Below are 27,739 nucleotides of genomic sequence, written 5' to 3'. Positions count from 1 at the left end.
CAGTTTTGCATAACTTCCACTTTTAATATAGTAAAATATTCAGGAACTCTTAATTTCACATTAAATAAAAATTTCATTTTTAACAAAATTTTATTCAAAGTACTAGGAATACAATATTCCAAACATAGAAATAGTCAGGCTGTGGCAATGCTGCATAGATAGTGGAATACGCGTTCCCTGATGCTGTGACTTCTTCCTCAACAAAACTTCAGTTTCGAAGTCGGTAGAAAATGGTAGGTGCATTACCTCCTCTCTCTGGAGATGGAAAAATGGCTTCAATGGTGAGAAGTCACATCACTTTAACAAAAAATAATCTCCCAATTTAATTATATTTCCCTCTTTCAAAGATGAAAATTCAGAATGTAAGTATTATTGGAAGGGAACAAGAAGTGAATTACCTCTTAAGGTGATATCCTGATCAGTGCCTACTTTACTCCAACAAAACACTGAATTAAAGTTTAAAAATTACAACCACACCATTATGCTTACCTAAAACTGCCAACATGAATACTTTTTTACATAATACAATACAAGTATGCAACAACAACAAAAATGATCTGTTCCCATCCTTTGACCTCAGCAGAAAAAAGTTTACAAGAGGATCTGAAAAATAATTTTCATGGCAGAGCACTAACTCCACAGAGATACTTAAAATAGAATGAACTGGTCAATGAGAAATTGCTACATTTATTTTATAAGATTACTTTGTGAAAAGAATGGCAATTTATTTGAAAGGAGTTATAGCTGGAAATACCACTCATTAAGAAAACAGTTACCCTGAGAAAGACTCTTAAAATTACCAGTTATTTTCAGAGTCCCTTACTAACGCAGGAAGAAAGAGTTTGTAGGCTCTAAACTCTTATTGTTACCTACGTCAACAATGTTTTAGTCTCAAAGGCATTTTGGGCTTCTCTGCTTACTGGTAAAGGTCATAGCAAGACATTTGGGTGTGATGGAGGAAGGGCATGTCGCTGTCGTCCTGAACAGGTCTGTTCATGCTCCAAGAGCTTATTCTTTTGCAAATAGTCTTGGAGTCAAACCTATGAGTCACACACATGAAGGAATCTTCTACTAAGTAAACTGGTAGTTTTCTTAAAATAGTAAACACATTTGTCTGGTCTATATTCTCTAATGTATGCCTAGAAAATAAGGCATTAAGAATTCTTCATTGGCCACTGAGAGCATAGACAACTGTTTTTCTTTTCATTGGAGAGAAATGAAAACATGCTTGAAAGTGCACTGCTATTTTTAACATCTCTTACACATTTACATTCAGCATTTTATGACCCTCTGCATACTTTTAGTATAAAGTCATGCTTCCTCCCAGTATCTTACATATCCCATAATTACTTAAGAAGAGACAAAGTGAGAGCAGCTACAAAAGTAGCAAGATATTTCCCACAAATAAAAATACAGTATACAAAAAAATGGCAAGTTAGTGAGTGATACATGGTAACATGAACTCTCAATATCTTTCCTTGGTGTCCAAATTAAGATTTGACCAGTTTAAATCCTTGTCCTGTGTCCAGCACCGTAGGAAGAAACCAACTCATTTTTAATCTTTTCAAGCACCTAAAACAAGTTTTGCAGATCCAAAACAGGTTTAGACCACATAACCAGTTTGCCAAATGCACTAATGGATATGTAATCCGAGGGAAGTGTAACATCCAGTGCTTGGCCACATCACTTCCTGTGGGCAAGTGCAGCGTGTAGTCACTCCAGCGCTTGGACACACCATACACGGCTTTCACTGTGCGGCCCTTCTCAGTCCAGCAGATGTTGTTACTGGAGTTACAGTTGTACTCCACCCAGTCTTTTGTAAAGTCGCCCAGCTGTGGGGGGTCAGCTTCTTCAATATCCACTGTCTTCGCCAGCTCAGCTCCCTGAACTGCAATATACTGGTCATTAATCTTTCTCACTTCTTTCACCCATGGGGTTGAATTCTCGCTGTCTAATATGATAATAAGCCGGGAGCAGAAGGAACCATTCTTTTCTCTCCACCATTCTAAAAGCGTATCAAGGCGAAGTATGTCTCCACCTGTGAACAAGAAAAAATCCAGTTCAGTAGTAATTTTTGAAGTCTCTTGTTTCTGTTTATATTTTTAGAATATTAAGTAACAATAATCAGAAAAATGAAAGATACTTTCAAAGTGTCTTTTCACAAGATACTTTTAAAAATATATCTTTAGACCTAAAATATGCTATGATAACTGAAGAAAATTGATATATATATATATATATACATATATATATATATATATATTTTCCTTGATTTATAATAAAGTTGCATACAGATAAAGATCATTCTAAAATAAAAACAGTGTAAGTTCAAATTGTATTCAATATACTACACCTACTAAACACAAACACCAAAGCCTACCAACACAGTGCATAAAAGCATTAGCTGTCTACCATTGTGACTGTCTGGCTAGGATCTGCAACTGGCTGACACTGCCCAGCATCCCAAGATTACCACATGTGGTAAATGTGCTCATGTGGTAAAATATCTAAAAATAAAATATGCTTTGCATTGACTGCATCTAGCTTTTGCACCATGTAAAATAATTAAACTAAACTACTGTAAGTTAGAGACTGTAGACAAATTTAGTAAAAGAAAAGTAGAATTAGACAGAAAAGCAAACATTCTAAAGCTGGGTAGCAAATGAGAGCTCATAATCCCTAATGAAAGCTGCCAACTGGCTTTTATGACCTAGGTTGATATTATATTCTTCCATAGTAGAAAATCAAAAGGAGACTTTGTGAAACTTTAAATTTACAGAAAATTAATTTTATTGAATTATTAATTAATATTACTCAATAATTACTTACACAATAGCACTTTATTAGAACAAAACCACACTTTTTCAGTTTTATCTCTGGTTGCTTTCACAGCTACTGTAGTTACAGTGGTCCTACAACTCAAAGAGTAACATAATAGCTCTTCCAGATTCTAAAGTTGCCTGAACAAAAAGTAGAGAGCCATCCAGAATATTCCATGAAGAGAAAGGTGTGTAGAAATGAAAGAAAAAAAAAAGGAAGGAGGGATGCAGAGGGAAAAAGAAAGACGGGTAAGGGGGAGAGGCACACCGGGGCTGTTAAAGACAAAAAACACTAAGTTCTGTTAACTGCTCTGTACCAGGCACAATCTCAATCACTAGAAGGAAAGTGCCATTGAAAATAACACTCCAGAAAACATGGATAGAGTAGAGTCACTACTGCTGTGGGAGGTCTTCCTGTACGCTGTGAATATGTGTTGCTCTGATTGGTTGATAAATAAAGCCATCTGGCCTATGGCAAGTCAGGTTATAGCTAGGCAGGAAATTGCATAGAGACAGGAGAGGCAGAGGAGGGAGATGCCAGCACCGCCAGGAGAAGCAAGATGTGCAAATACTGGTAAGCCACAGGCACTGTAAACTTATAGATTAATAGAAATGGGTCAAGTTATAAGAGCTAGCTAGCAAGAAGCCTGCCATAGGCTATACAATTGGTAAATAATATTAAGCCTCTGAATGATTATTTTATAAGCGGCTGTGCGACCTTGGGACCGGGCGGGACTGGAGAAACCTTCTGGCTCCACACTACTACATATATAACACTAGTTTACATCTCAGCACCTATACTACCTACAAGAGGCACTGCACTTTTTGTTCAGCCTGCTTGGTTATTCAGTTTTTTTGTTTTCATGAATTTTGTTAGGTCTAAAGCAGCACACCCCACCTCCCCCCCCCAAAAAAAAATCAGTCTGGATCATCTCAGGCTGGACTTTGACCAGGTAAACAGTAAAATTGCTAGCAGACAAACAAAACCTAAACTCAGCATTCATCAGAAACCTTGTAAAGTGGGTTTCTGTTTGTCAGGAAAAGTCATTACTTCCCTTATCCCTTACACACACACACACACACACACACACACACACACACACACACACACACACACACCGAGTTCCACACACACACACACACACACACACACACACACACACACACACACACACACACACACACCTAGTTCCTGATGAACTCAAACAGACTGTAACAGATCAAAGTCCCTAGCTAGCCCCCAGGCTGTCCTGGCTCCCACCCCACTTCATCTACTCCCCTCCCAGAAGTGCTGACTCACAAGCACCATCCCACTGCTCCCTGCCCCCCACAAATCCACAGGGCTCTTTCTGCCACTTGCTGTTCTCTCTGCCCACCCCACAACAGCCTGCAGTCTGAGTTCCTCAATCACCCTTTATTTCTACCCACAAAATCGTCTAGTTCAGTGGTTTCACCCACGGAGCCCTCACTCACAAACTTCAGGATTTTTTTTTCTTATTTGTAATGAATTTCATTAGTATTTTAATGGGGGTTGCATTAAATCTGTAGCTTGTTTTTACAATATGGCAGTTTAATAATATTAATTCTCCCAATCTTCAAACATGGGAGAATTTTCGCTTTCTTCAATTGTTCTCTTAGTTGTTTTATAATTTTCACCATAGTTGCCTTTGTCCTCCTTGGGTAGGATTATTACTAGTTTTTTGTTTTGTACTTTTCCCCCCTTTTTCTCTGAATCTACTGTGGGTGGGAATGCTTTCCTGATTGAGTTCACCACTGATATACAAAAGGAAACTTCTTGGATGTTTGTATCCTGCCATTAGGCTAGGTTTCCGCCAGGTCTTTGAGTCTTGCCAGCATCTTCAGTCTTTCTAGTATAGAGAATGAAGGCACTGGACACTTTCCCTGCAGCTGTGTGCCCGAGGCAACTCTCCTGTCCTCGATCGCCCTGGCTCTGTCTCAATGACCAAAGGACACAATCATGTCAATTCTAGGATCTATCCCAAGAAAAGAACAGAAGTAGAGGCAAACTTACAAGTACTTCTTACCACTGATGTCTAGGCTAATACCAAATCTGAAACAAGGGGGACAGAAATAAACTATAGAACTATGAACTATATCAGATTATTCTATAATAAAGTAAAACTTACAAGAATTTTATGAGGGATGTTTATACCATGAGGACAAACACAACACAGAAGCTTCCCTACAGAAATTACAGCAGTAGGAATTACTGGGTATTTGGGAATCTGTTGCCTTTCCTAACAGAAAAACAGTTTTTTCTATTTTCCAAAATTTTTAAATGTAGCAACAGGAGAGGGCAAAAAGTGGTTGTGCATACAGATAAGCACCGGATAGGCCAGGAAAATTTAACTTACAGACATCCTTCAAAGAAAAGAGATGTTTAATGTGTCCTCCTGGAACTCTGGGAATGGATGCAGTTTACAATGCGGTGATCCTTTGCTATCTAATGACCTAGGCTCTGCCCAGATCTTCTAGTATTTATGTTTACTTACTAGAGACCCTTTCCCCCTAAAACCTTGAGCATTACTTCTAGGCTGTAAAATTCATCCCTGCGAGTGATGTCATTTGTACTTTCCAACAGCTTAGTTGACTTCCATGTTACGTTAGGGCCAGGCCAAACAATCCTGCCTCCCTCAGGGATTCTATTTACTTTGGTCATTCTCCCTAGACCTTTCTAGCTGTGGAGAAATCTTTTTGTACACTGTAAATATGTATTACTCTCACTGGTTAATAAAGAGCTGACTGCCGATGGCTAGGCAGGATTTTGGGGGCAGAGAGTACTCTGGGAAGAAGAAGGGCAGAGTTATGAGGAGACTTGAGCAGGATGTAGTATGTAGTATGTAGATGTAGTATGTAGATGATGTAAACAAGCCTCAGGGCAGCACATAGATGAATAGAAATGGGTTAATTTAAGCTATAAGAGGTAGCTGAAAACAAGCCTAAGCTATCGGCTGAGGTTTCTTAATTAATAAGAAGTCTCCGTGTAGTTATTTGGGAGCTGGCAGGCAGAACAGAAAACTCCCACTACACCTTATCCTGATCAAGAACCCATCTTATGGATGAAGCCGTATTTACTTTGTAAGAAGCTTCAATGTAAACATGTCTTTTGAGTTTTGTTATACTCACAGGGCTGAGTTCATTGTTACCTGAAAACTTTTTCTAAAATTTTGCAAATAATGGCAAAAATACATGAGCTAATGTCAGACTCTAGACATCCTTGCCCAGCACCAGTACCAAACTGGGCTAGACCCAGATTCATTCTTGTCTTTTCAAGGATCATTTCCCTGCTGACTGTAAAGCCTAAAGAAACCCTTCACAGAGCAACTGTTACTTTCACAATTAGAAAGAGCTTTAAAAGGTTGGAATTCACTAGCAAAAATCCAACCAACTAATTTCACAATATGTATTTCTACTAAGAGAAAACATCCTCTTTGCTAAACTATCAAACTAATAAAAGTCTCTTTTGTAATTTGTAACTCTGCTTGTAATAGGACCTCAAAGCTAGGCTATGTCACATTATCTCTGTATAACTAATTTATTCATCAGCTTGTTATGAGAAAGGCTAAGAATGCAAACTATTTTATGCATTTCTCTAACACTCATACACACTATTTTAGAGGAACCACTTCAATACATGGTCTCCATGTACAACTAGTTTTCTTCCACTTTTTCAATGTCCAAAAGTTAACTTTTCATGATTTCCAGATATATTAAATGTCTCCAGAGATCAGACTACACAGACTACAAGCAATGACACAAATTCCACCCTCCACGGAATATCACTGCTTAGCATTGCACTCACAACTATTTCAATATTCCTCAGCATAGTCTACCCTAATTCTCTTTTAACATCAACAAGGCACTTACAGCAGCAATAAAGCCTTGTGAGTTATTTCTCTCCTGTTTTATTTTATTCTGCTTTCCTGTAGGTTCTGTGCTACTCTTGGCTTTTGGCCCAAATACAAAGCACTTAACATTTATCTCCAATAACAGCCATTTGATAAGTTTCAAGTAACCAAGACTGCTTTTTAAAGGTACTGTGTATTTGTGATAAACTGCTTTATAAAGTATCTACATTTTCTTTTATTTCTTTCTGTCTCACTGATAATTATCTTTAATTGTTTTTTACCCTAAAGCAGCAGTTCTGGACCTGAGGGTTGCAACCCCTTTGGGGCTTGAATGACACTTTCACAGAGATCACCTAAAACCATCGGAAAACACAGATTTTTATATTAAAACTCATAACAGCAGCAAAATTATAGTTATGAAGTAGCAACAAAAATAATTCTATGGTTGGGGTAGGTCACCACAACATGAGGAACTATATTAAAGGGTGACAACATTAGGAAGGTTGAGAACCATTGCCCTCAAGCAAGGAGGGAAAATTATGATGAGGTTCAATATTAAAACTCAATAAATCTAAAAAAGACTACATATTCTAAGTAGTATGTGTCAAAGTAAGGGACAAAGGCACATTAAGATTCTCCTTCCCAAAGTAACATTGTTCTGAACTTGATGTTAATTTGTTAACCCAAATAAAATTTAGTGCTAATCGTTCATCTTCAAGGCTGCTGAAGAGACAGGTATTAATAATCAGTTTAAAGCCCCTTGTCATTTGATTTGGAACAAACGAGAGCATTTTCCACAGAGCAGGGGTGTTCTACTCAATTTCAAGGCAAAATCAGTGTTGCAAGGCTTGTGTCAGGCAGGTCTGGGAACTCGATCTGAAGAGTGTTCATGGCCCTGCCTCAAGCTGACTACTTTCACATGAGGCAGGTTCCCCAGGCCAGGCCCCCATGACAGTATGCACCCATGAACTACAAGGTAAGACAGGGTAGTGTCATCCTATGCTATTCTCATTCTCCACTGTAATTTACTTTCTTACTTTGTATAATAAACTCTAGAACAGTTATAAAACCACAAAACTTTCTGGCTAACAAAGAAATTGCATAATGGCCAATTTACTGGTAGTATATTTCAAAGACTATAAAGATATTACTCTAGAATGTTACATCTAGATATTTATCACAGTTATAATTCTATCTAAAAATTAAGTTTTCATAAATTTTTCCTAAGTCTTCATAAAACTTAAGAATAACAAATTTAGATACTATTATTAAAAGAGAAAGGTGATGTAAGTATTAGTAAGCTGAATGTGTAGCATTTATTTTTAAAGAAGGACTTGAAATAAATTTCAAAATATTTAAGAAGAAAATGTAAATGTTCTGAAAAATATTTATATTAGGTATAAGTACTTAATGGAAGTACACACAAAAGAGTGATCCCCAAAATTATTTTCTTAGCTAGTTGAGTGCGAAGTTGTACACCTGTAGTCCCAGGTTCCACTCAGGAAGCAGTCAGAAGGATCACATGTGTTCAAGACAAGCCAGAACAACACAGAAAGATCCCATTCCTAATACTGTCCTGTAATATTTTTAAATTACAGGGATATGTGAATATCCAATAAAATTATGCCCCCTTCCACACTGGGTTTGCAAAGTTTATTATAAATGTTACATTTACAAGAATCAGTGCTTCCTTTGGTCTGAAGCTATATTCTGTAAAGTGTTTTTAATAGACTAGAACTTTTCTATAGTGCTGAGTTAGAATGTATAGACGCCTATTCATTACCTAGAATTGAAGTAGCCATGAAGGCTCTTTTCGATTGTCATTCAGAACTACAGATTAAGGAAACAAATTTATAAACTAAATGTTGCATTCCTTCTTGTATATCCTATTCTTCTTGAAAATGGGTGATCCACGCTAACAACTCTGTTCAACCACAGCATGCTACTTCTGGAATCAGGTGCCTGCTGATGTTAAAGTGAAACAGAGTGGGAGAAATGTGTCAGGAGTCTGGCAGACCTGGGGTTGATCACAGGAAGTTACATACTCCAGCTTCCACTGTATCCTCTGAAAACTGGCAGGTAACAGAGGTGATCAGAGGACTTTATGAATATCAAATTTGATATTGTTTACCAAATACTAAGCATAGTAGCTGATACTTAAAATGTGCCTAATGTTTGCCTTTATTCCCCAAATAGTCACTGCATTATTTAATATTAAATTGCTAAAAAATAAAGTTTTTAAAAAGCTGCTTTTATTTCTGATAAAGCCTCAGTCACAAGTCAGGCATGAAATTGGTAGGCTCAAGCTGACTTAAAAGCATCTGCTGTTTGAGCTTGTTTCCTTCTGGAGTGACTGGAGTGTAGGTATGACTGACTTCTCATGTATGTAACAAGGCTTCTGACAGAAACAACCTGAAGATGTCAGGGTTTACTGGCTGCAGGGTTCAGAGGGCTCAGTGATCACACACAGGCTCATCTATGGCAGTGGAGAAGCAGAGGACACCTGGGCTAGCTGGCTTTCTCTCTTTTTTACTTTATTCAGCCCTGCAGCAGACCATCGGACAGCACACATATTCAGGGAAGTTCTCCCCAGTCCCAGGGATAATCCTCTCTGGAAATGCCATCAAGCACACCCAGAAGTGCTTTACTAGTCTCCTGGTTACTACACTAATCAAAACAACTGGCAATGAAGATAAAACATCACATATTTATGCTTACATCTTATGTCTATTGTATTACTGTTTTGATCTAAATTTCAAACTAGGCCAGATATAATTAAATCTAAATGAACTATTTTCAATCTAAAATAAGAAAATGACCTTACTTTTTCATGATATATTTCATGATTTTTCTTACCTAGGCATTACTTAAGGCTGCCCCTACCATGTTCCAAGTTCTCTTATGTCCTGGGCACATAATAATCCACAAAACAAAGCCTAAAACTTAATGAAATCTTTATTATGGTTAGGAAGACTTACAAATTCACTTAATACTGTAAGAACTTACTTCTCTGGAACTTCTCTTGGAAAAAATGTTTTCCTTTTCTATATGCAGGTAAACTTAAGGTTTCTGCCCCCTCAGGTCTCTACAAGGTATAAATACATCAAAAATCTTCACTAGCACTAAAGAATGTTCTAGCTTACAATGGAATCTTGTTTTATGGAGGTGAAAACGAAGGCAGTGGGGCACCTACTGACCCAGCACTGCTGTGGCACAGGGACAGAGCCAGGGCTTCTGACCCAGCACTGCTCCTACCGCATGGCCCGCCACTTAGAGTCTGGGTGAGATTTTAATACAGCACACGTGACACACTCTGAAATGTGTGTTTGCAGCACTTAAAGACTAAGAAGTGCTAGTCAACGGTTCACCAGCTTCTAGAAGACATTACTGTGTGGAATGATTCTGAAAGCACATTAAAGGGAGACTGACTAAATCTCAAATCAAACCCATGCTTTCCTCTCTAACTGCTACAAGACGTAATTCTCAAGTCCTTGTTACAGCTTACTAAAATGAAATAGGTAATCTCGAAGAAATTAAGTCATCACATAACCTTGAGCTGAGAACTTTACTGTCTGTGATCTCACAACATGAAGCTGACGAAGGGGAGCTCACCTGCTAGAGCCCACTCTCCCGAGCCATGGGTGTGCCCACTGTAATACAAAACATAGGTATCGTGTCTAGGTCCGTCCACTGTCCGAAGTTCCAGGAAAGCTTTCAGTTTGGAATGCAGAGTATCAAAAGACAGCCCACTTGTGGAATAGTCACATCCATAGGTCTCAATCATATGATATGCAAAAAATCTTTGGATAGCATTAAGCATGCCAGTGGACCTCAAATTTAACTCCTGTACATGTTCTGGTGGAAGCAGTGTTGGCTGACCATCAGGACTGCAAAAGGAGAAAAAAAGTGAAAACAATTATTCTGGCTTCTAGAGAGTATTAATTATTCTGTTACATTCTTATCTATCATCTATAATTGATTATCAAAGAACCATAATCAGTCATGCTAACGAAATGGCAAGTTTCTCTTCCATAGCTCCTTTTATGCTGAAAATTAAGTTTAGAAAACTCAAAACCCAGTTCTAAAACTTGTATTTCTTATCAGTAAAACAGTAAAGGCTGGAACAGTATCTCATGAAATACACAGCATTATTCTTTGTCCCTATTCTTATGCTTTTACTAAATGACAGATACTGAATAAGAACTTTTAAAAGCCGGATTGTACTAACTGAACAAACCTGAGTAGGAACTGAAAGGAAAGAACATTTTATTGTTGAGAAAACTAAATTCCCACAGAAAACATGGGAAGCAAGAATGGGATTATATATTTAATTCTGTAGTGAAAAACACAATCTTTGTAATTTGTTCAAAATGTACTAACTTAAGGTGCAGTCTAAAAATAAATTATCTACTAACAAAGACTTAGTTATTAAGACTTTTCACTAACGGAAGACTTTGACCTGATCTTCGAACAAATGGTACCCTGGGAAACACACTAAACTATGTTTTATAACTGACAGAAATAAAAAGCTTTTAGTGTTAAGGAACAGAAATCATCACTGGTCTCCTCTCCAAAAAGAAATTTCTATTAGAAATCTAAAAACTCTCAAGTTTACTTCAATTCTATCAATCCTAGTCCAAAATGTGTCAGTATTTACTAAAATAAAATCTTTTACATATTTCTGACATTTAATGGTAACCAGGGCAAAAATTAACTGTATATATTACTATTTCCACAAATTCTTTCTGCAGAACTGCCATGTCTTACTTTATGAGACCTTTCTGAAGCACATTCACATCTTATGGGACCCTTCTACTTCCAGCGAGCCTTCAACACAGAAGCACTGTTACAAATTTATTTAGGGGTTTCCTATCAAATACTGAAACCAGATTTTTAAAATTGTATTTCAAAATATCACCCTGACCAAAGAAACTATAAACAACATTTAGTCTTCAGAAATCATTTATGATAGAAACTATTTTCTCTATTGTAAATAAAATTAGCTATTAAAAGATTTAAAATAGTGGTGTTTGTAGTTTCAAATTTCCCTTACATTTGGGGGACAAAAATTATGTGGAATGAAACTACAATAAAATAAGTTTTTAATAAGCTTCATTGCTAATGTTTCATGCATGTGCAGAATTTTTCATGGTACAGAGTATTTCCACATCCTAAACCTCACCAGCTCTCCAGAATGTTCCTCCAAGAGGGGTGACAGTACCATTACTATTTTAAGTAAAGACACTGAGGTTCAGCACTTTTACAGTTTGTTCAAGGAACCAAGAACTGGAATTGCAGGCTCTTGGCCAGCAGACATTCCATTCTCACATCGTTTCCCAGGAACTTCATGACACCTCCTTAAGGAAGGGCCTTTCTTTCAAAAGTTCATGCAGATTCCAAGCTAAAAATATCATCAAAATATGTACATTTAATCTTGAAAATGACACTATCACTTAAAGTCGTTTTACACACAGGATGAAGTGCAAGAGCACTACATTTTGGAAGTAAAGTTGTGAAAAAAGAATCTATCATAATCACTAAGAGAACTTTAACAGTCGAGTGGTTACTCTCAAGCCCAACAGACCACAGTACCTGCAGAAGTTGGTAGGGATCACAATAGCGTAGCCAACAGAGGTTCCTCCCAAACAGTTCCCTAGTTCATGAAAGAGCCCATGAGCCAGGGACTCCAGTGGCAAAACAATGAGAAACATGCTCAAGAAGATTCCATTTGTGGGCTAAAAAAGTAAACAACAACATTTATATAGCTTGTGGATATTTACACGCATGTGTATTGACTCACGGTTTTTACCACTATGTTCAAGGATACAAATAACAACTCATAATCTAAAAACAATAATAAAAAAAAGCACACATTTGTAGACAGGCATAAATTATAGGAGCAATGAACCATATTGGATCCCAAAGTCTTTTGGAAGTTGTAGCAAAACACAGCACATATTTTTAAAAATTTGTTAACCTTCCATCCAAACCAAAAACAAAAATATAACAACTCTGATGTGAAAGAGAAACAAAAACCACCTCTACGTGTTCAACCCACATACACATCATTTTTCCATCACTTTTCCAAATACCATGACTACTGCTTTATCAAAGAGGATGCTTGAGGAAAGACTCGGCTGTCCCCATCCCATGTGGAGCCCAGAGAGTCCAGAAACTATGAGAATAAAACATAAAGGAAAATCAAGACCTTAAAGCTAAAAAGTTAATTTCATTTTTATATAATAGTTTACCTTTTAAAAACTACAAACTCAATTTGTCTAAATTGCAGATTCTAACAAAAAAAAATTAAGGACATTTAAATACCTTTAAAGCAGCATATAAAACAAGGAAGACAGAAAAACATTTTTAAAAGAAGCCAAGTTTAAATATTAACTGAAACAAAAAAGCAGAAGCAAAAAAGTGCCCATTTAAGTTGAAATAAAACAGAAAGATGATCATTAATCCCGTACTGAAGCTGAAGGTTTTTTTTTTTTTTTTTTGGTTTTTTGAAAAAGGGTTTCTTTGTGTAGTTTTGGTGCCTGTCCTGGATCTTGCTCTGTAGATCAGGATGGCCTCGAACTCACAGAGATCCGCCCGGCTCTGCCTCCTGAGTGCTGGGATTAAAGGTGTGTGCCACCACCACCCAGCTGTACTGTAGCTTTTTAATATTGGTACTATTCCAGATTCTTGCTTTGCTGCTGCACAAATAATAGGCCTATATGCAGGAACAAATGCCAACACTAAGTAGTGATTCATCTGATCAAAAGTAGAAAATTTACCCATAATAAAAAGGCAGATACACTGTCCAATTTGGTACACTCTAGTTTATCAATTATACAATATAAATTATAGTAAGTTATGATTATTTAGGATAAAGAATTAATTTATGAACACTGAAAATTATGAAAATTTATAAATGATTAAAACCACTTCAAATAGAGTCTTTTTTAGTATTTCCACATTTCATACTATGTACAATATACATACACACATACACAAATGTAGTGATATATGCTCCACCCATGACTTGGGGCTATAGGCCTGAAGAAGGCGGTACTTCTTGCCATTTTTGTATGTGACCTCTTAAAAGGTAAAGGAGAAGGGTCATGAGCCCCTTCTCCCTGATGCCTGCTTCCTGGTCTGATCGAACAGCATTTCTGTAAGGCCATTAATTTGTATATATTTACATCCCCATATGCCAGCTTAATGGTGTCTAAAACCCTATCAGTATAAATATGCTACACCTTACATAACTGCTATATAACTTATCCATGTTTTTATGTAATGCATGTTACATAATTTCAAAAGACTTTGTGTTTATTGGATTACAGTGCTTACACTTGTTGAATTAAAAATAACTAAATGGGAGATTTATCTTTTTAATTTTTTAGTTTATGTGTACCTGTGTCTGTGTGAATGTATATGCACGTGTGTGTGCAATTACATGTACTGATGTGTTCAAAGGCCAGAAGAGTGAATTAGATCCTTTGAAGCTAGAGTTATAGGAGAGTTATAGTTTGTGAGACACTGTATTTATTATGTGGATGTTGGGACCACAAGTCTGGTTTTCATAACTGCATAGTAACCATTTTTATAGCTAAGTCATATCTCTCCAGCCCCCAACAAAACTCATGAAGTCATCAGAAGCAAAAGAATAGAAATCTAGAGAACATTTTTTTTTAAATCTAAATGTCTAAATATTACTTAGGAGATCTTGATGTACAGTCATCAAAGTTCTAATAGAAGTATTAGATCTCTATCCTGTCACTGAGTCTCTCAAAAGAGACAAAACCACAAAACAATTAAAGCCATACCCTTATAAGAGTGAAAACACAGTTGCAAAAGTGAACTCAGGCAAATCTACTTATGCTCCCCTATAACCAGCAAAAGAGCTTTGAGTAACGAAATTCTGTGGTCTTGCCAAGTCTAAAAACATATGAAACTGTACAATGGCCAATTACAGAATGAAGACTATGAGTGGAGGCTTCCTAGAAGCCAAGTTTCCTAAACTCTCAAGAGCATTTCTGACCTGCAAAGGAGAACAGCAATGATAGCTATTTCAAATAATTGTGAAGACTCCATATATTTATACATACACAGCACAGAGAATGGAGGTTAGCACACAGAGAACAGTTTATAAATGGCACATCTTATTAAAATGTAGAGGATGATCTAGTAGTTATTTCTTGTTGGTTTGGTGAGTTGTTTTCTTTTGCTTTTTTCATTTTTGTTTTTGTTTTTTGACACAGGGTCTCAGGATGTAGTTTTAGCTTGACTGTAACTTGTCATTTAGGTAGGCTGGCCTCGAACTCACAGAGACCCACCAGCCTCTGCCTCCCAAGTTTGAGGATTAACAGCATGCACCACCACATGGCCCTCAACTTAAAGGCTGGAAGACCAGGTGAAGGAGAAAAGATAGGTATGCACAATTGAACAATATTTCAGTCAACTGTGGACCATACGCACCATTTGGGTACCTGGGAACAAGATATCCATTCAGGATCACATAAAATCACAAAGGAACTGTTAGTGGGTCACATATTTCCTATTAAATGCTTACTGCAAAGTGGTCTGCCTTGTTTACCCAGCAACAGCCCCTCACTGTGTGCCTGCTGACTGAATCCACAGGCCAGATGGAGTGACTGAGATATAATATAAATTTTCAAAGTATACGCTATGATGTTCAGGATGCACTGCTCAGAACTTATCTGTTAGAAACTATACCACACCCATCCTTCATGAAGAAAATATTCTTCAAACCATTGTTTTTGGTGTTTTCATGGGAAAAGAGCATCTACTCCTCTGAAGCGTTTCAATATTTTCCACCAAAGCATGCTCTGGAAACTTAACTCTCGATACAGCAATCTTAGAAAATGGAGTCTAATGGGACATTTATTGGTCATAAGGACAGGGAACTTAGAAATGACCCTCACAAATGAAATACTGATTATTATATAGGAGTTCAAAGCTGTGAAACATACTTCTTAGCTCTTTACCTCCCTCCATCTATCCATCCATCTATCTATCCATTGATCCATCGATCCACCTAGCTCAACTTTCACTATTGAAATTGAGCTTTCTAACTTCATACTGTGAGAAAAAAAGTCATTTCTTTATAAATTACCTACTCTGTGTTATTGTCACAGCAACACAATGTACTAGGACATCCTTTTTTATAGTGTTCTGGGAAAAGTGATAAAACTTTAGCTTCAAGCTAAAATAATGTCCCCCTTTGTAACTTAGACTAAATGGCTCTAAACTGGGGCAAACAAACGAAACAAAACAAAGTAAAAATGTGAATGTCACGTACTTCTAATTCAGCAGCAGATTGAAAAGCTCCCTATTCCCCATGCCAAATGAAGGAAAGGCTGCTCTTTCCATTTTGCTGGAAGTGAAATCATGCTACATTAATAGATTTCATCCCTTCTTTGGATGTGAAGCTGATACTAAACTTCTACCATACCCAGGGACTGGCCCTCTTCACCTACAGTGAAATTAACGGTATAACGGCTTTTCTGGTTTGAATGAAAAGGGCTTCTACATAAAGTTGCACCAATGGCTGGGCAGCGGTGGCGCACACCTTTAATCCCAGCAGTAGGGAGGCAGAGCCAGGCGGATCTCTGTAAGTTTGAGGCCAGCCTGGTCTACAGAGCGAGATCTAGGACAGGCACCAAAACTACACAGAGAAACCCTATCTGGGGGAAAAAAAAAAAATACTGCACCAAATCTCCAAATTACAACAGTGAGCAAGGAAAGACATGTAAAGCTCAAGATTTCAGAGGGGATGTCTAAACATAAGAAAATTGTCATGGGATATGCTTCTAAGTGGGATGTAGTCTCCCTTCAGCCTTCTGTTGAATTTCCAATTCCCATCAAAGCCACACTAGCTGTGCTATGACACTGTGCCTTTGTAATTGACTTATTGAAGGGAAAAGTTTAAGAGACGGAAGCAAATGGCAAGCAGGGAACATAACACTCACTGTGGGAAACAATGGCTAAAACGGTGCATTTTAAAGTCAGAATGAGCTTATGAGCAAGCCCCAATAGAGTTAACGTGAAATTCCAATTCTTTAATGAAAGTAACTGGGAATGAAACTACTGATTCATTCTGACAATATTAGAGAGGAAGAACTAACAAAAAAACAAAGCTACTTAAAAGCTTCACTTGTGTGAAAATTTCTTAGCCATGACATAAAAAAATTCATAAAAGAAAAATAACTGATGAATTAAGCCGTATCTATTTTCATCTATCCTGACCTCAGCTGACAAACTAGTCTACTTAAGTTTCTTTAATTTCTTGATTTTCCTTGTCATATTAGGTTTATACTCACCCAACCATTAGTTGGAGAGCTTTCCAGTAGAAATCAACCATCAATCGAAGGATCGGTTAAAGAGACACAAGCAAAAAGTTTAACACTTCAGTATTATTTTTTATAGAAACATGGAGTGAGTGTGTGTGTGTGTGTGTGTGTGTGTGTGTGTGTGTGTGTGTGTGTGTGTGTGTGTGTGTTGGGAACACTATTTAGAAATGTAAGGTAAATAGTTCAATTTAGAAATCTATTAAAATTCAAGTTAAAGAATTTGAGATAGCTGAGAATGGACTTGGATTGGCAATGTCATTCTCTCCAAAATAGTCTTACCCAACAGACCTCAACTGTTTCCCTTTCACTATATAATTTTCTGACTCTAAATCATTTGAAGTCACTGGAACTTGTATAGACCTGGTAGATGCTTTCCAAATTATGTTTCATATGAATGTTACATTTGCTTTTCATCTAAGGTCCAAGGAGAGATCTCGCATAGAAGTTAAAGGGTGTGTGAGTTGGGGAGGAAGGTAATGGGGTTAGTGAGGGTTAAAGACAACTATTCCATAGACAGAGGAGTATAGAAATGCTGCTCGTTCAGTATTTTCTTTTAGTGTTTTTTCCCCCTCTGAGTATACACATTTGCATTTCACAGAACACTGGGCAGAAGAAAGATTTTGAAAGTTTTCTATCAGTTAAATGACAATTAAGCTGAAAAGTCTAATTTCCTACAAGGAACAATCCCAACATCATACACAACAGTTATCAAGTAGCAGCCAATTGGGGAATATAAATACATTCAGGTAGATTTACATTAGTTTTGAACCGCTAAACCATTAAACCACTCAACAGGTGTATTGCTGAGCAGGATTGCATCAAGACTTTAGCAAAGCTCTTCCTCAAATTACTGAATTCCATTCTTCAGAACTTTAACAAATTCCACATGACTCAAAGCACAGATGTTAAGAACAAGGCTCAGCAAGCTTTTTCTATAATTAATATTTTAAGCTTTGGAAGCAAATAATAGGGTTTTTATTGAAACTACTAAACAATGCCATCTATGATGATAAAAATCAAGGACCAAGGAGTTCTAAAATCTATTCCTACATTTAGGAACAGTCCTTGAATACATAAAGCCAAAACAAACAAACAAACAATAACAAAAAACACTGAGGGGCCAGAGATGTTCAGCAGTGCAGTTACGAGTACTTACTGCTTTTGCAGAAAATCAAAGCTCAGTTCCTAGCACCCATATCAGGTAGTTCAGGACAGCCTGCAAATCTAGCTCCAAGGAATCTGACACCCCCACAACAGCACCTACACACACATCTACACACACACACACACACACACACACACACACACACACACACACTTTCTTAAATGAGGAAATACACATTTTAATATCTCTTAATATTGATAGGATTAGACAGAAAATTATCAAGGATATTGATACAAGAACAACATCACTACCCAGCTCGACTTAGCTCTTATTTATAGTATACTCTGCGCAACAGCAGTGTATTCTTTTTCATATTATTTTCAAGTGAAGATGAACTAAAACATATGCCAGGCCATAAACAGGTCTTCATCAAAAAACTAAAACACAAATTGTGTCCTCCAACCACAATGATAAATCAGAAATTTAAAAAAAAAAAATAGACTAATGTTGGGAAATCCACAAATATTAGGATTTTAAACAATAAAAATATATATAACCCATGGGTCAAAGAAGAAATTACAAAGGAAATTAGAAAATACCTTGAAAAGCAGTATAACACTATCTGAAAGATAGACATAGACCAAAATAAAAAAAAAACAGCTCGGGTCTGAGATCTCACATTTACATTTAATTATGGTAGACATATATGCAAAGGCCATTCAGTTGGGTAAATGTCAGTCTCCAGTCTTTTCAGTAAAGGTGCTGAAGCAACTAGATATTCATAAACTAAATAAAATTAAGGTCCTTATACTATAAACAAGAAACTAAAATAGAGCATAGCCCAAAATGTGAAGGCTAAAATGATAAAGCTTCTGGAATAAAATACAAGAGAACCTACAGTTGAGCAGATTCTTGTATAAAATACTAAATACATAGTTCATAAGAGAAAGAACTGATAAACTGAATTTTATGTTAAGTGTTTATTCTTCAAAAGTATCAATAAGAAAGTTAAAATATAAGCCAGAGTGAACAGAACATTTCTAAATTCTTAATCTGATAGGAGACTTGTACCCAAATATACAAAGATCTCTTAAAACTCAAGACAAATAGCCTAACTGAAAAATAGGTGAAAAATATGAGTTATTTAAATATACTCATTAAATGAAATACTTTCACTCACGCAAATGAGATACCACTTGAGAGCTAACTTAAGTGATTTTCTCAAGTAGGTCAACTTTAGGAAACACTACCATTAAAAGTTAATACCATGGAGATTGATTCTCCTAACATTATCTTTGCTGAAAGATTCCTTAGAAAGCTTTTGTGTAGTCCCATTGCTGTGTGCTGTGGATTATGTTCATTTTTAATAAAAAAAAAAAAAAAAAACTATCTGGCTGATAGCAGGGCAAGAAGAGATTGGGTGAGACAGTCTGACACAAAGGGAATGATGGGAGGAGGAAGGTCCGAATCAGGAGAGTCTAGAGAGACACCAGCCAGCCAGCCAGCCACCGAGCAAGCAAGCAGTACATATAAAAAATGAGGTAACAAGCCATGAGCTATGTGGCAAAGTATATATAGAAATATGGGTTAATTTAAGTATACGAGTTAGCTAGTAACAAGCCTGAGCTATCAGCTGAGCATTTATAATTAATATAAGCCTATGTGTGTTTAAGAGTGTCTGTGGAACAGGAAAACTTCCATCTACAAGTGTGTATACTTTACTTGAAGTATATGCAAAACATATATGCACTGGTATATGCAAAACAGAAAAATCTAGTGACCAAGATAGTATCTGGTTAACAGAATTTTATGACCTGGAAAGGAGTCATACATGAATGAGGCTGACTTGGCAAAGAAAAGGTGGTTAAGACTGGGAAAGTGGCCAACACAGAGAAAAGTGGAGGAGGAAGGAAAATTCTTGCTAGAGTTCTGACATCATAATTCTGAAAGTCCCTAGCTCTGGCAAGTAAAAAATGAGGAAGCTACCCTGAGACAACACCCAAGATGTTTTCACCACTTGCTCGACTCCCATACAGGCTCCTTGAGGCAGCCCACACTAAAAAGAAGCATCATGCCCAGGCAAGTGTTTCTATCTAACGCCCTTTTAACACTCACATCTAGAAATCAAGCAGCAGCAGCAAATTGGTGCAAAGCAATTGAACCAAGAAGAGTTGCTCTTGTATGTCCACATTCCAGCCTGAGGTACTCAAATTATACTGTTTGTCACATTATGAACAAATTATAAGCAAACTCTTTTCATGTTAGCCTCTTCTTCTCATTATAGAGTTATCCATTTTTAAGGGCAAAGATGTCCTGAGCTCTTCAGCATTCAGCACCATCTCTAGCTAAATGTCAATAAATACTCAGAAGACAAATTCATGAATAATATAGAAACAAGGGCTGAGGAGATGGCTTAGTCAGTCAAGTGCCTGACAAGAAAACAGGAGGATCTGGGTCAGGATCTCCATAACCCATGGAAAAAGCCAGGTGTGGTGGCACATGTCTATACCCCTAGTGCTGGGGAGATATTGACAGGAGGATCCCTAGAGTTTGATGGCCAGCTAGTATAGTCAAGTCAGTGAGAGACCCTTTCTCAAAAAAGAAAAAGAAAGGAAGAAAGAAAGAAAGAGAGAAGTTAAGAAAGAGAAAAAGAAAAAAAGGTGAAAGTGATTGAGCAAGATAGGTACTTGATGCAAACATCTGCCCTCCATATGCATGCAGATAAACACACACATGCATGTACATAGACACACAATACATACTCATACATAAATCACACACATATAACTTAAAAATTACTATAAACACAAACTCTTAACTGTATAGTTTGAATGTCCATAAGCATATTAAAAAAACATTTTGGGGCAGGAAATATATCATAAAATCTATTTTTCTCTCATCTAAAATTCGGATTCTTTAATCTTTATTTCAGAAGCTAATATGGTACTACACATATAATTTCTTTTCAAATAAAATCTTAAGAAAAAGGCTATGCCATAAATATGCTATACATAAGCCACAGAAGACAGGTATGGGTTTAGGCTGGTACCAGTAACTCTGGTTATGTCTTTAAAGCATAACCTTAAGTATGTCTTTAAGTATAATCTAAGAATGTCTTTAAGTATAATCTCCAATTGGCATTGACATAAGAAATAAACTAGGACCAACAACGAAACATGAGCTTACCTGCCAGGAGACTGCTCCCAAAATTGCTGTTGCAAGAAGACTAAAAAAAACTAACTGCTCTGAAATTAAGCAAAAATGACGCATCCCTTTGGATGCCATGATTCTATCAAGGCTATTGTTATCTGCTCTGTGGTTGATATATACTTTATGGCAGTCGTTTAATTTGGTATGAAATCCCCAAAGAGTTAAAAGAAAAATAATATGGCAAATCATCCAAAAAATTCCAAAAATGGAAAAGCCTGGTATCACAAAATACCAGAGGTGAGTGTCTCTGAGTTTAAATGCTGAAAGAATAAAGAATGTAAGTTCAATCATTCCAATGAAAACCACTGAAAGTCTCCTGCAAATTCTTCCACGGTACAGAAAAGGTTTCCACCTTTCGGTTACTGAAAGTCCACTAAAATAAATGTCAAGGAAAGGATCAGTTATCAAGCAAATAAAAAAGCATGCAAAAGCAATTGGATTCTGGGGAGTTTCCAATGAAGAGAAAAATAACAATACTGAAAAAATTATTAAGTTTGGAATAGCTAGAAAGGACTTCATTCTCAGGTCTATAATGAGCATGGCTAAAGCCATGACAAGCAAAATAACACTCAGAGATTTCTCCACCAGCATAGTTGTGCTGGCAATGGCAAACCCAACAAGTTCCAGAAACTCTACTGTGGTTAGTAAAGTGGGCCGATGGCGGATGTAACCAGAAATTCTCTCCACCAAAGCACACAATATCCTTAATACTATAGATGTCAGAAGAAGGTATTTGGTTGACTCTTCTTTCACGTCATTTTTAAAGGATGAATTATCAAGAAAACATAGAAGGCCGAGCAAAAATCCAAACCAGAGATTGGAGAGACTTAAACTTGCTGCTTCCATTGAAAAGTAATAATAGAGTATGCTGGCAATCCCCAGAACAAAGAGGCCGAGAATAAATATCACCAAAATTAAAGAATTTGCTGTTTTTTCCCATCGTACATAAAGACCTAAACATATAGCCACCAGTAAGTTGATTCTGGCTAAGTAGCCGAGATACCGCACGGAGGAGTGCATGTTCACTTCTCTATTGACTTCTTCCAGCCGTGTCATAGCTAGATAGAGACAGTGACTGAAGCAGTACCGCAGTGATTTACACATGTAATCTGGCAATGGAGGTGCTTCCCACACGTGTGAAAATGAACTTCCTGTATTTCATTCAACAAATCCAAGATGGTGCTAACTTCTATTCCAACATGTTCTCTGAAGTTTTCTTTATAGTGACCTAAAGAGAAGAAACATTATTGCACAGTTCATTTTATATACTATTATGATTTTGTTCCATCTTCTTTATACTAGATAAATGACCACCCACCCCCCTTTTTTGTTTTGTTTTGTTTTGTTTTTTGAGACAGGGTTTCTCTGTGTGTAGCCCTGGCTGTCCTGGAAATTGCTCTATAGACCAAGCTGGCCTAGAACTCACAAAGATCTGCCTGCCTCTGCCTCCCAAGTGTTGGGAGGCATTAAAGGCATGTGCCACCACTGCCCATCTATATTACATAAATAAGAGAAAAAGAGGTTCTTCTGAAATCCAGTTCAAAGTCTAATTGCATACATCTTTTTTTTTTTTCTTGGTTTTTTCAAGACAGGGTTTCTCTGTGTAGCTTTGCGCCTTTCCTGGAACTCACTCTGTAGCCCAGGCTGGCCTCAAAATCACAGAGATCCAACTGGCTCTGCCTCCTGAGTGCAGGGATTAAAGGCGTGCACCACCACCACCTGGCTAATTGCATATATAAATAGAAATGTTTTATGGCTTATAAATTCTACAAATTACACAAAGGAAAATGCCCATGATTTCTATTCATATTGATTAGACTGCATCACTAACTATCAGTGGAGTCTTCTTGTCAGTGTAGATGCTGAGCCTGGCTAATCTAGTCCTACTTGAATACTCAGTTTCACTTATATCATAAGCACTTGGATTTGTCAAAACAAAACGCCACTCAACTTTTAAATGGAATGAAGGACTTCATTAGTACTTCAAATTTGAAAACACTAGTATACAGAGATGTTAACTATTATTGCTGTCTTAATTCCCTAAATCTTATTACAAGACAGTCCTAAAAATGCTATAAAATGTCAGTCTTTATATGGTTTATCTAATAAACTTATCTAGAAATAAAATTTAACTCTATTAAGGTTACTCAGTCCCTAAAGCTGAGACATAATTCTTGTACTTTCACTCCTACCAAAATAGATTACTTGGATTATCACTTACTTTTCAAATCTAAATATTATCTATATAGTAAATCAATTGCTGAACTTCTTACTCAAAACTCATATACTGAAATGCTTACCAGGTCATGGTAAAGTAAATGAAGAACTTCTTCAAGTCTACCTTTTCAAAAGGTCACTACACTACAGCAATTATTTGCTAGGACCCAAATAACTATTTCAACTTTACATGCTTCCATAGGTTTCACCCAAAACACAAAAATGGTTAAAAAAAATTATACAATATATACGTACAGCGGAGTCAATGAGATAAGCTCAACTGAGAAGTCTTACTACTACACGAGTCCAATCTCTGAGGCTTATAATGGTGGAGGGGAGAACCAACTTCTACAAGTAGTCCTCTGACATACGCACACATATTAACCACACCCACACACACACACACACAATATATATAAAAAGATATATTAAAAGGATTACTCAACTATCTACTAGGTAGCTCTTCAATGTTTTCCAGTATACTGTAACACAAATATATAAAAAGAATTACTGAACTATTCACTAGGTGTTTTCCAGTATACTGTAAGAACTGATCTGTTGTAATAGCTCATGGTCATAAATACTTAAAAACCCAAAATATTCAGAAAACAAATAGTTCATGGTCTAGGGTGGGTATCAGTGCTAGAGTGTTTCTCTAAAATATACTTAGAAGGCATTAAGCTTGAACCCAAGCAACAAATGCACACGAGTGGAGGGGAGGGTGTGATTAGCTTATTTAAACTTTCCTAATAGAGGTACACTAAGACACACTCAAATAGAATCATGAGATAACTTAGAATTAACCCCTAAGTAGCATTGGCTGGAGAAGACTGTTTCTGGAACAATCTTAGGATCCCTAGCACATTTCAAGTGCCATTACTAGTTCTACTTTTTTTAGGTAAAGCATATTTTTATTTCAAAATCTATTCATTAGGTATTCAAGCCAATTTTCCTCTATTATGTTTCATATAAGCACTTCTTACCATGTGAGATTAATGAAAATGTCTGCTTTTTGTATATTGTCAATTTCTATATTAGTATAAGAAACTGATAAAATCTAGTTTTAAGAGGAGAGAGAGACTCAAAATATTGATGATATAATATAGGCTCAGAATGAGCACTACTAGACAGAGAAAAATTCACACATTATGCTGAAAGGTACCACACTCTACATTCATGAGACTCCTGTGTTTCCTGGTCAATATTCTTTCCCACTCTGTGACTGTTCAAACCTCTTTCTTCTCAAATCTCTTGACACCTACATCTCACTGAATTTTTATCACATGACTGCTTCCTAACAGTGTCATCAAAAGAGAACCTGTAAGTTTCCAATAAATAAATCCACCTCTATCTGTATCTCTGAATGCCAGTCAGAAAGAGTAGCCATTCCTTTGTGAATTTTTGCTGTTACAGAATGTCATTCTCTCCAAACTTTCACTTATGTTTAATTCATTAATGCTTAAGCATTTGTAGGTCAGCTTTTTAAAAAACTACTAAACAAAGGGGTAAAGAGAAACAAAAAACAATCTTTGTTTCCCCCCATCTCTTCTACCATATTCAATTTTCTTCTTTCTTGACAGCTAATGTTTGGTTGTTTAAGTTCTCATACACTCATTTCAAAACACGGAGCAGTACCATTCCCTTAGTGTAAATGCTCTGTCAACTTCTAGAATGATCAGCAAGTTCCTAAATATGATGGAACCTTTGCAGGATCCCTGCACATTGTGTTTAAAATCCTTCATAGTGTTGAGTACTATCACCTTCTGAAATCTTCCCTTCGCTTGGCTTCTGAAGTCCAAGGATCCATATTTTCTTCCTAACTCAGTGGTTTCTCCTTGCTTGTCTTCAAAGTTCTTCATTTTCAACCCATCTTTTGGTCACTCAACCCCAACCTAGGCTTTGATCAATCTCAATTACTTCCATATCTTAATTATATAATAAAAGACAATACAGCTGTAACATGGAATATTATGCTACCACATTCTTATAGGACTTAGTTTTAAAAGTCTTTGCCCATTTTATCTTTAAAAGATGGCCTGAACTAGAAATTAAAACAAATCAAAAAAGCATTATAATTCTTTTCACTTGAGCTGCCTTTCCTAATGATTTCATGGAAAATTCCAGAGGCAAATAAAAGCAGAATCAATCAGCAAGTCACTGCTAAAGTCCATTTTTTAAAAAATCTCAAGCTGTATATACAACTCAGAAAGAATGGTTAGTATTTGGGAGGCCCTGGGTTTGAACCCAGTAGTACACCTCCAACCTTCAATCCTATATACAACATTAACCTTCTTTCACACTTCTTCTACCACAATTTAATCTTCTCCAGCTCTTGATTTTTCTTTCTTCTTAGCATCTCTTTCACATTTCTACTTCTTATCCCCAAAGTCACCATCTCCATTTTGGCCACCATGATCTCATGCTTGAATGTTTTGAATGTTTTCCTTTTTTTTTTTTTTTTTCCAATTTACTCCTGCACTTCTTACACAAATTGTGTTTTTTTGTTTGTTTGGTTTGGTTTTTTGAGAAAGGATTTCTCTGTGTAACAGCCTAGGCTGTCCTGGAACTCAATTTGTAGACCAGGCTGGCCTCGAACTCTTCAGAGAGCTGCCTCACCTGCCTCTGCCTCCCGTGGGCTGGGATTAAAGGCATGCACCACCACCACCACCACCACCACCACCACCACCACCACCACCACCACCACCACCACCACCACCACCACCACAACCCAGCTAGAAAGTTGGCTTTTAAGACCAAATTTTACCATGTTACTCCACCATCCAAAATTCTCGAATGGCTTTCCATCCCTCATAGTACTATAGTCTAAGCTCATTCAGTGCCTGATAAAGTACTCTACATTAGATAGGAATAATTTTCCTACCTATCTGTTACTCTTCTTCCTCTCACTTTGGATTCCAAACATAATGACATTTCGATTCTGAACTACATAATTACCGTGCCCTCTCTGGATACACTTTTTCCTCCTCCTAGTCCTAACTACCCTTTGTCTGTCAATCTCTTCAGGTCTGGGCTTAAAATCCTTTTCTTAGAAGAATCGCCTTTCACTAGTCAGATAATCCCTGCACGTCCTCTGAAATAGAAAAAAAAAATACTCTTCTCTTTACCACGCGTTTAATGTCTGCATTCCTCACTAAGTCACAAGGTCTCTGGTGAGATTTGACTTCCACAATGCATGCTCAGTATCTAGCCAAGTCTGTAATCAAGTTAGCATTCAATCTGTTAAAAAAAAAAAGACTAACACAGAACTAATGTGGATAAAATAAACAGCTTTTCTAACATGCCACAACTAATACTAGTAGTTAGGGGAGATTCCAGGAATGTCTGGCTTCTTTGCTTTCGGCTTAACTCCAGCCTTCACTAAATTCACCAAATTTCTTTCGAAATAGAAAGTACCCTCCCCGTGTCCTACGGCAATGGGCTTCAAGACACAAAGTGTCGCTTTCATGACCTTTCAGTGTAAATCTATTTCTGTCCCATTGAGAGGAAGTATCGAAACCTGGAAGGACCACACTGAGAAGTCCGGGTTGGACAACCTTGCTTTGCTGGGTCCCTGCCAAGAACTCTTTAGACCCACCTCTTAACCAGAAGAATGGCAACTCAAAACTCTACGTTCCTCCCTCCGGAGCCGCAATGGTAGCTGGCCTCCCATTAGGCCTTATCCTAGCGAGGGCTGGGGAGACGGGGCCGGGACCCTGGCCCTCCGCCACCCCTGAGCTCGGAGAGAAGACGACACCACGGGACGCCCGGGTCGCGGTGACCAGGGACGCCCTCCCTTCGCTGTCGCCGGTCCCGGGCTCGCACGGCTCCCGCCGGGAGGTCGGCGGGGCGGGGCCTGGCCGGGTCAGCGCGGCCCTGGGCGGCGCCCGAGCCCTCGGCTCTCCCGGAGCCACCTACCTGACTCCGGTCGCCACCCACCCCGCTCCGTCCTGCGACTCAGAACCAGCTGGTGGTGAGCCGCGGGGACGGGAGCCCGAGCCGCCCTGGCTAGCACCGCTCGGCCTCGGTGGGAACTTTCCCGAGTCCCAGCACGGCCGCCATGTCTGCGCCGACGACTCCGGGCGGTACGGATCGCCGCCAGGGTCAAGCCGCGCCGCGCGCGTCCTTCCCGGCCCGGCCTCCTAGCGGCTCTCCACGCCC

General features: G+C 37.7%; 1 protein-coding gene across 2 annotated transcripts; it reads right to left on the bottom strand.

Annotated features, from left to right (window-relative positions):
- On the bottom strand, positions 1 to 27,635 carry Tmem168 (transmembrane protein 168). Of its 2 annotated transcripts, none has more exons than XM_006984255.4 (5): positions 27,497 to 27,635; positions 21,341 to 22,592; positions 12,281 to 12,423; positions 10,301 to 10,575; positions 1 to 2,038 (listed from the first exon to the last, which is right to left on the bottom strand). In XM_006984255.4, exons 2-5 carry the CDS (start codon positions 22,466 to 22,468, stop codon positions 1,491 to 1,493), a joined length of 2,094 nt encoding a protein of 697 aa, XP_006984317.1. In that variant the 5' UTR covers positions 22,469 to 22,592; positions 27,497 to 27,635; the 3' UTR covers positions 1 to 1,490. The 2 variants fall into 2 exon arrangements, with proteins under 2 accessions (XP_006984317.1, XP_006984318.1); XM_006984256.4 differs by lacking the exon at positions 27,497 to 27,635 and adding an exon at positions 27,177 to 27,311.
- Positions 27,636 to 27,739: the final 104 nt, after the last annotated feature.

The sequence above is a fragment of the Peromyscus maniculatus genome, chromosome 3 (assembly GCF_049852395.1).
Source record: "Peromyscus maniculatus bairdii isolate BWxNUB_F1_BW_parent chromosome 3, HU_Pman_BW_mat_3.1, whole genome shotgun sequence".
Taxonomy (NCBI): domain Eukaryota; kingdom Metazoa; phylum Chordata; class Mammalia; order Rodentia; family Cricetidae; genus Peromyscus; species Peromyscus maniculatus.
Note: the sequence above shows the minus strand (reverse complement) of the source record. Positions and strands in the feature narration are given on the sequence as shown.

What these genes read in the sequence shown, in the direction of transcription:
- Tmem168 (XM_006984255.4), bottom strand. Translation starts at nt 22,468, where the DNA reads ATGTGTAAATCACTGCGGTACTGCTTCAGTCACTGTCTCTATCTAGCT. An exon ending in ATCCCTACCAACTTCTGCAG is followed by an intron (nt 10,576 to 12,280) that starts GTACTGTGGTCT and finishes CTCCTTTTGCAG; the next exon opens with TCCTGATGGTCAGCCAACAC. An exon ending in GGGAGAGTGGGCTCTAGCAG is followed by an intron (nt 2,039 to 10,300) that starts GTGAGCTCCCCT and finishes TCTTGTTCACAG; the next exon opens with GTGGAGACATACTTCGCCTT.